The sequence below is a fragment of the Antrostomus carolinensis genome, unplaced genomic scaffold (genome assembly GCF_000700745.2).
Source record: "Antrostomus carolinensis isolate BGI_N321 unplaced genomic scaffold, ASM70074v2 scaffold37243, whole genome shotgun sequence".
Taxonomy (NCBI): Eukaryota; Metazoa; Chordata; class Aves; order Caprimulgiformes; family Caprimulgidae; genus Antrostomus; species Antrostomus carolinensis.
In genome coordinates, this window is record NW_010307899.1 from 2,968 (window position 1) to 12,200 (window position 9,233).

The 9,233-nt window shown below is 45.8% G+C and overlaps 1 protein-coding gene across 1 annotated transcript; it reads left to right on the forward strand.

The window, feature by feature from the left end:
• Positions 1 to 3,171: 3,171 nt before the first annotated feature.
• On the forward strand, positions 3,172 to 9,121 carry DRAXIN (dorsal inhibitory axon guidance protein). The gene is made up of 7 exons (XM_010165614.1): positions 3,172 to 3,631; positions 4,978 to 5,165; positions 5,493 to 5,604; positions 5,960 to 6,049; positions 6,294 to 6,383; positions 8,624 to 9,016; positions 9,066 to 9,121. Exons 1-6 carry the CDS (start codon positions 3,172 to 3,174, stop codon positions 8,734 to 8,736), a joined length of 1,053 nt encoding a protein of 350 aa, XP_010163916.1. The 3' UTR covers positions 8,737 to 9,016; positions 9,066 to 9,121.
• The last annotated feature ends 112 nt before the right edge of the window (positions 9,122 to 9,233 follow it).

The window sequence follows — 9,233 nt, forward strand, 5'->3', positions numbered from 1 at the left end:
CTACTAAGCCAAAAATGATCAGAAATAGTGTCTGAGAGACAGCAGTGCAACTCACTCGTCAGCCCTGAGCCTGCACCCTGGGTACCTTTAAGGCCTTATCTTTGCTTTACACATTTTCTTGTTAGTCAGCAGATTTGCTACCTCAAGAGGCAGGTGGCTCATAATCCTGAGGGTATATAAAGGAATTGCAAGGCATGGGGTGGAGTGAGGAGGATGTAGGTCTGGTGTTGTGAAGAACTGCAGGAACAGCTTAACTTGGCAAGTACTGCAGCTATTTCTCTTATTAATATATGAACCCTAAGAAGAGGGTGAATTCTGGACTTACTCTAACATGTGTTTGCTTTAGAGCAATTTAGGAAAGGCATCTCCTTACAAGGCCAGACTTCTTCCTGCCTGGGATATATATGTCTTGGGGCAGAATTTCACCCTTTGCAAGAAGAGGTCCTCTAGCAGTGTGTTACCTACTTGAAGTCTGGGGCTGGCATGGACTTATTTTGTGGACTGTGGTCCTGACAGAGGAAAGGGTGTTTACTTTGGTGCTCAGACACTGAGGAACCTGAGTGCTGAGGAGAACTAGGGATGCTGTTGTGTTATCTAACTACCTTTTGGAAGTGTGAATTTTACAGCTTCTGAAGGGTAAGAGAAATGGAGGAGGTAAGAAAAGGTTTCTGAAGTTAAAGATAGAAATAAGTAGTTAAGAAAAGGCTGGGACTTGTGTGCCTCTAGCACAGCAGCATTGCCCAAGGCACTGTTTCACTTTTGGTTGGGCAAACAGCTCGGACCTCTCCTGACAACAGTGCAGTACAGGTGCTTATCTGCACTATTAATGCAAGATTCACAGTGTAACACAGCACATTAGCCTGCCCTCTCAGCCAGCAGAGATGTGGGAACCCATGTGCTCTAGCTGCACTTTCATCCTGTGTCATGCCAACAAGACAGCTGGGCAGCTTAAGTAAATGCCCCGCTACACTTTGAAGCAGACCTTCTGTTTAACTGCCTTGCAGCATTTAGCTGCTTCCTAGCTCCCTCTGAAAACCAGAATCTGCAGCTAATGTGTCTGTCAAGTTCACCATCAAAGGGCCCGTGTCTGTGTGAGTGAGATTGGAGACACCTGCCTTGTATTCTCTTTGCACTTGTTCTCTCCTCCTGGCATTTTGCCTACAGATGAAAAGGTAAGATGCTGTTTCCAGCTCTTTTTCGTTGTTCTGAGCGATGCCTTGATCCAGCTGGCTTGCTCTGGTTCTTAAAGAGGAAATCCTAGGAAAAAACAGACTATGGATGCAGAGCTTGGGTTTTGCTTGGTTGCTATTTGTTCCATTGGTTTTGAAGCATGTGCTTTGTTAACAGATTTAGCTGTTGGTCTGGTTTTCCCTTGTCCCAGGTAGCTGCCAATAAAATACTCTTTCATAGTGTTATGCCTTCAGCAAATGAACTACCCAGCACCTCCTACATCAGTCCTTGCTGTCCTTTGTGGCCAGTAGAAAGACCTGCTATTCACACACTGCATTAAAGAGAAGGCTCCTGTGCTGCCTACCCCTTTCAGGGGAGGGCTGAACTGAAAATTTGCTCCCAGGCTTTGAGCAATAACAGAGATGAATCTTGGAAAGGCAGAATGAGCTGGTGAATGAACAATTTTCAGTTAAGAGGATGAAGACATCTCCCTTTAAACTCCCCAGATGCTTCATGAGGCTGGGGCTGCTATGATGGCAGAGATTTCACTGCCTCAAAACACTTCGTATCTGTCTCATGGGTTGAAAGGTAAGAGGAAAGGAAGAACCCAGGCCATTCTTAGGGTGCCTCCTGTCAGCTCCACAAAAAGGACTGAGATTGGCCTCAAAGGGTGTTACCTGCTGCCCTTCACAGGTGACACTGGCTGGTCACTGGGAGGTAGTACAAGCCATTGTAATTATGCAGCAAAGTGGTTCATCCTGGTGAACAGACAGATGGAAGTCAGCTGCAACTGAGGGCTGAGGTGCAGCAAAGATGGGGAGAAGGTTGAGTGAAAAGCTGTGGTTCTAACTTCGTGACAGTATTTCTCAAAGGTAAGCATAGGCTTGGCTTTCTGACATTGTCACAGGGAACTCTGGCTTTAAGCATGTCTTCATGCTGCCTAGATTGAGAGGCACAATCTGAGAAAGCTACCCCAAAGTGAAAGGCTGCACTGGAAATGCTGAAAATACCTTCCCCTTTTTGTTGGAAAGGACAGGGGAGAATGACTTAGAGAAATGTCTGACTTGTGCAATGTCCCGAAGCTGTGTCTCAGAACATAAACATAGGGATGAAGGAAGACCCTCAAAAATATTACAGTGGAGCAGGGTGAATGAGAATATTCTGCAGCCATTGTGCTGAGGGACTCAGTTTCTGTTCTTTGGACTTAAATTACCCTCCCAGTGACAGTCTCACCTGGTGGGGTGAGGTGAAGTGACCTGTGCAGGGTCAAGGAGGGAAAGTGGGACAAACTAGAGAAAACTCAGTCTGCCTCCCTGCCCCTTGATCTTTATGACAGCAGAAGATCTGTGTCTCTGCTACACTGTGAGGTATCAGCACAAAATTTTCAGTGTTTTTTCTTCCCTTGATCAAGTTCAGCCACCCTGAAGCAGTATGTGTGTGCACGCACATATCTCTCTGTCTTGAGCTGCTCAGGGCTGTTGCTGGTCCTGTGAGGCCGACGTCTGCCTCCAGTTCTGTTCATCTTGACATCTTCATTGCAAGGAAACCAGCTGAGAGGAGAGGCCAGTGCCAGCCAGGCCCAGGATGCCAACCTGGCAGCAAACAGCCCTAGCCAGACAGCTGGCTCTGTGCAGGCGGCTCAGGAGCTGTGGCCTGCAGCCTCCCCAACCCTCAGATGGTAGGTTGTGAATGGGAGGGTAGGGGGGCTAGTCAGGAATCAAAGGGAAATGTCCTGCTGATTGATGGCCCTCATTTGCACATGAAACTGGGACCTCTTAGCCCTGCAGGCCCTACACGTGTGTCTCGGATGCTGTAACTAGGGGCTGGCAGAGAAGGAGGTAACCAAGGAGGGAAAAATATCACTTCCAGCTCTGGACACCATAACTATTTTCATCTAAGTGTCCTGGATTTGAGTCTTGCTTGCCTTTACAGTTCCTAGAAGTTGATTTTTTTATTTTATTTTATTTTTTTAATTGCAGGTGAGGCAGAGCACCCAGGATTATGGCAACTCCTTCCACCTTCTTCTCTCCTTTCCTTTTCCTGTGTGTGCTGGTTCTTTCTGACATCACTCTCGCAGTCTCCCTGGATCCTGGCACAAAGCTCAAAAATGTCCCAGAAAACAACAATCATCTTCAAAACCAAGAGATGTGGCTGCAGCAGCCCAGAAGCGGGCACCACCACAAGCATGGCTTGGCCAAGAAGGAGAGAGTCCATGCCATGCCTTCTAGAGCGCGGCCAGCTGGGGAAGAGGCCCTCAGAGTGGGTAGTGGAGCTCCGGCTGTAGAAGAGCCCACAGCAGAGGGACAGCCAGCAGCCCTGAAACAGAACAAGGATGTGTTCCTGGGTTTTGAGTTCCCACATCCTGAGAGGGAGAACCAGTCCCCTGGGTCTGAGAGAGGAAAGAAGCAGAACCGAGAACATCGGCGACACAGCCGCAGGGACAGGCTGAAACACCACAGAGGTATTTGAGCTCCGAGGGAAGCTGAAGCTGTTGGGTCACTTTTAATGAGTGTCACTTGTGTGAGGGCAGGGAGACGAAGCTGTGGTTGAGCCACATGGGTGTGTGGAGGGTGTGGGATGTGTGCCTGCTCTGGGGAGAAATCTGCCAAACAAAAGAGGCACAAGAAAAAAGGGGCACTCCAGAACCAGAGGTTTTTTCCTGCTGGATGCAATTTTGTGAAAATGACCTGGTTTGCCTTACAGGGGGAGCTCTGAAAGTTCCTTGGACTTGAGGGGTGGGTTTGGAGTGGCCTGCTTTGTTTTTTTGCTTTTTTAACAAATGGTCCCACTTATGAACAAACATATCTAAGCCATGCTCAGTCTCTCCACTGACTTTGAAACATGACCAGAACTAGAAATAATACAGAATCCCCACTTCACTTCAAGATTAGTTTCTTCTAATCAAGGATTATTTTTTTCTATGTTTATGCTAAACTACAAAAAATATAAATTTTGCTATGTGAAATTGCACTAATTTCTTTCACATGTTGCTTGTTTTTGACTGGAACTGCTTTCCCTTGCAGGTCAAGTTGTGGGTGTGTGTCTCTGGTATGCTGTGCTCAGTGTGGTAAATCTTTAGTTCTATTAAAGCCAGGCAATTTGTGTCAATCTGCACTATTTGACAAGCTGAGTGTCAGTATCCCTGAGTTCCAGCTATCACTCCTCCCTGCACCAGTAAGAAGAGCTCTATTGTTTTCTCAGGGGATTGACTAAACAACTCAGGTTAAGCAATATAGAAGAGTGTGCAACAAAGCTGGTCTGAAGCAATGTTTGCAGACTACAAAACAGGCCTTGTTTCTTTGGTTTAACTTAAGGTCTGTATTTAAATTAACACTTAGGAAAAGCAAGGATCGGGCTGTGAAGATATTCATATTGCAAGTTAGGTAGGTCCTGACTTGAGCTAAATTGAAATAACCTACTATTAAAATCAAATAAGAATATGTTCACAGGTGTTTGCAGCAGCTTAATCCATTGGTTTAAAAATGGTTAAACAGGTACATTTTTTACTCTTGAGACCAGAAGAGAAAATCCTTTGCTCTTAAGCAAGAGAGAGACCTATCTTCAAGAAGGTGTGATCATGTATGACTTAAGTCTGTAAAAATCAAGATGCATATACTCTCGACCTGATCTATCACTCTAATTTAACAGCACATGACTCTGTTTTACACTGGTCTAAACAGCAGCTCAGGGTGGCAGAACATTGGCCAGTGGCTGGATGAAATCTGAATTCCTTTAACTCAAATCTACGGCACAAAGAGAGAAAAGAGATGAGAAAGCTAATGCTACTGTACCTGTTGCCCTCTGCAGGGAAGACTCCTGATGCTGGGCCAAGCTCCCTGTACAAGAAACCTGAAAGCTTTCAAGAACAGTTTCAAAACCTCCGAGCAGAGGAAGCTACAAGTCTGACTCCCACCATACTTCTCAACACTGCACTGGAACTCGCTGTTTCCACAGAAGAGCCTCCTGTTCTTCCAGCCACATCACCACGGTCACAGGTAAAGAGACAGCTGATAATTGCACTGTACACACTGTATCTTGCATGAAGACAGAAATCTCCTGCAGATTAGGTACAGTTTCCTTTTTTTACCTTTCCCCCCTCCCCAGTTAGAGGTTAAGTGTTTGCTTAAAGACCAAAGCCCTCCTTCAAAATCAGCTCTATCTTTTGGAGATAGCGAAACATCATAAACAGGTCCTTTAGCTGCGTTAGCTGGAGGGATCATAAAGCCTTTTTAAGGTATAAAAGCTCCAGAAAAAATTGCAAAGGCTTCATTGCCACTACAGAAGTGTAATTGGTTGTCTCTTTGGTTTCTTGTGGTTTGCAGGCCCGCCTCAGGCAAGATGGGGATGTGATGCCCACTCTAGATATGGCACTCTTTGACTGGACAGATTATGAGGATCTCAAACCAGAATTGTGGCCATCTGCTAAAAAGAAAGGTGCTAAACTTCCCTGTCTTCTTTCCCAAAAGTAATTCTGTAAAGCGTGTGCTGTGGTTAGTGTTCACAGATGTGCTGAAGGATGTGAGATCATAGTGGTGGGGAAAGAGAGAAAAAGCATAATGCTGATTGTGTTTTGTGCTTGGTTTCAGAATGTTTCTCATTTTGGACGCATAGTTTGAGGGCAGAGGGAAAATGATAGATGAAGGGTTGAGAAATAGGGAGGAGATTAGACTATGAAGGTTGAGAGTGCAAACTCTTGAAGCTTGAGGCTGTTTTTACCCTGGAACAATATAGTCTCCAAAATAAAAACACAAGCATGAAATTTTCTATCAGCCTCTGTTTTTTTCCATAGAGAAACGCCGCAGTAAGAGCCCCAACAATGGAAACGAAACCGTGACGGCTGAAGGAGAGCCATGTGATCATCACCTTGACTGCATCCCAGGTCAGGATCAGCTTGCTAGTCATTTCTCCAAACATGAGATTGTTTGAAATCCAGCCCAGGTTCTAATACAAGTATCCTGATTTTTAATACTGGTAGGAAGAGGTATGCAGAGGGAAGGGCAGAGGCTCTTGAGGTGTGTTGTGGGAACAGATGACATCTGTACCATGGAGCTGTCACGGGTGTCAGTAGCCCTGCAAGGGAAGGGGGTAAATGAGCTGTGCTGACCCTTGTTCCTGTGTTACAGGCTCTTGCTGCGACTTGCGCGAACACCTCTGCAAACCACACAACCGAGGCCTTAACAACAAATGTTATGATGACTGTATGTGCACTGAGGGTGAGTTCAGCTCTTTGCTCTCCTCCTTCCAGCTGCGTAGTTGGCTATGTTGACTTAGAATAGTGGTTTATATGTGAAAATAGGAGCCAAGCTCTGCTGCTCTTAGCCTTTCCCTGCCACTGACTCACAATGTGACCGTTGAGTCATTTAGGATATCTTGTTTTCCCTCTTGAAAACAAAAATCACTATATCTACAAACCTAACAGAAGAAGCCACAATATGTTAACACTTCAGTGGTGCTTTCAAGTATCACAAGTTATAAAAACAGACTACTTAACTATGCTTGTTTTGCATTACCTTATGTCTAATATGGCTTTCCTGAGTCAATTTCAACTGAATTTGTAGCAAGTAAGTAAGTATGGGAAGGACAGAAACTTTTGTTTGTTTCTTTCTATTTCTGAAGAATCCACAGCAGCCCTTAAGAGACAGTTGTGGTAGGAAGATGTTGAAAGGCAGTCTTCTAGCCTGAATATGTTCAGGATTAGCTCCAGGCACCGGGTCTTGTGTGCCAGAACAAAACTCTTGTTGCCAAATTTTGTGACCTGTATTAGGTAACTAATGACATTGACCAGGTCATTCACTTACTGTTCACCCAGTTAAACAGAATGCTCTCCTGGAGTTGCAATGTTAAATTATAGTCTTCACCTTGGGTGTGTCATGTAACCCTTGAAGATTCTCATCAGAGACAATGTTCTGATAGATTAGCTTAGGAAACTGTTTCTGGAAGCCTAACGAGGGCTGCCCCCCGGCCCTGCTTTATACTTAAGCTAGTTAAAAGTTGATACCAAATGTGCATCCTCTGTAGCTTTAAAAAGGTCCCCAGAGATGTAAGGTCCAGATAAGGTAGACAAGATGCTTAGATAAGAGCAGAGCTCTGATCTTGTGTGCTGTTCTTCTGGGAGGCCAGATGCCCTGGGGGCATTGGTAATGAGGGGCAGAAACCCAACTTCTGGGTAGCCATCTCAACATAGCCCAAGGGATGTGCACTCCAAAAGGCTGCTCGGTGACCTGTGACATCGTCAAGTCTCCTGTGTGCAAGTACTCAAGGACAGTTTATGAGCTGTCTCATTATAAAAGCTCTAAGTCCTCAGCCTCCTCCTCTCCAGAGGTGCTGGCACTGTTGCTATCTGCTGCCTGCTCTGGAAGTAAAGAGTTGCAGTTTTGAGGATGATCAAATCAGTTCCTGCCAGCCCCAGTGATCAGATCCTGGGCTAATGAAAATCAGGGCTTTTGTGAGAATTATTTACACGTAGGCTGTACCCTCTCCAGCCCAACTAGCTACGCATTCTGGTGTAACAAAGTCGGGCAATAAATACTAAAAGATAAATGTATCAGTGCCAGAAACCAATGAGTTACCCTGACCAGAGGCTCCCATTGCCAGCCACTGCCATGGGAGAATGTGTACTGAAGTGTTTTACAGATAAAATGCCTTTCCCCCCGCCCCCCCCCCATATTCATCAATGCTGTATGAGATAGCTTCCTTCAGCCTCTGCACTTCCAGCATCCAAAACAGAGAAACTGAAGGAGATCAGCAGTGTGCTTTGGATCAGACCTCCAGTAATAAGGTTCAAAGTCTCCTCCCTCCTTTCCTAAAGCTTCAGGGAAATAAATAGCAAGGGGAGCTCCCTAACCATTGCTGCTGCACATTAAGTCTATAGTAATTTTGTATGAGATAGCTTCCTTCAGCCTCTGCACTTCCAGCATCCAAAACAGAGAAACTGAAGGAGATCAGCAGTGTGCTTTGGATCAGACCTCCAGTAATAAGGTTCAAAGTCTCCTCCCTCCTTTCCTAAAGCTTCAGGGAAATAAATAGCAAGGGGAGCTCCCTAACCATTGCTGCTGCACATTAAGTCTATAGTAATTTCCCAATGGAGAGATCACTTAGACAGTAATGGGAAGTAATAGGGTGAAACCAAGCAGGGCTTCCATAAAATCATTGGAAACAATCAGGATAATTCATTGGTATTTCAAGAAGCCAGTGAAACCTTCTGCCCGAGCCAATGAATCCCAAACCAGAACAGTGAGCCAAACAGAATAGCAGCTCCCAGAAAGCAAAATGCCCTGCCCATGTGAGGCATTTCTCTGTTACCTCATTTGACACAGCCCAGGCTTCCCAGTCCTGGGACTGTCCCAACTGCAGCGGGCTTTGTCATGAACTGAGGCCGAGAGCTAGTTGTTTGATGTTACTGCTGTAGTGAGCCCCGGTCCCTCCCGCTCACTTATCCGTGTCTTTTCCGTAGGGCTACGCTGTTATGCCAAATTCCACCGGAACCGAAGAGTGACCCGGAGGAAAGGGCGCTGCGTGGAGCCCGAATCAGCCAACGGAGAGCAGGGATCGTTCATTAATGTTTAGGAGGGTGGAACTCCTGCCTGGATGGTCAGGAGCTGGGGTCAATCTGTTTATACCTAGCAGTGGGAATTAGAGGAAAGAGTCAAGCAAATGACTGAAGCTGCAGGCTCTGAATGTGCCAGGTTCCAACAAGACTGAAGCTCATGTTAATTATAAATAGAGTGGCCTCAGCCTTTTCCACACCAGGACTGCATTCCTCCTCCCTTCCCCGAGCACATTGCTGCCACTGAGCTGGGTCCCCTCTCCCAGTTAGTAAGAGATGATCATGACTACCGTTCTGATGGTCCTGGCAGGAAAAAGCTCTGCAGTTTCATCTCCTCCTCTCAACAGAGGCAAAATATGAAAGATCCTTCAAGTCAAAGGGGATATGAGCTTAAACTTTATCCCTTAACTATTGCTTGAGAAGAAGGGTAGATCTTCCTTAAAGATCAGAGGTTCCTAGAGGATGGGAAACTTACAGCCTCCAGGCAGAATTAAAGATGGGAAATGGATCAGCAGGA

Excerpts from the sequence above, each read along its gene's own strand:
- DRAXIN (XM_010165614.1), top strand. The coding sequence starts at position 3,172 with ATGGCAACTCCTTCCACCTTCTTCTCTCCTTTCCTTTTCCTGTGTGTG. Across the intron at positions 5,605-5,959 it reads GCCATCTGCTAAAAAGAAAG|AGAAACGCCGCAGTAAGAGC; the intron begins GTGCTAAACTTC and ends TTTTTTCCATAG. Across the intron at positions 6,384-8,623 it reads TGACTGTATGTGCACTGAGG|GGCTACGCTGTTATGCCAAA; the intron begins GTGAGTTCAGCT and ends TCTTTTCCGTAG.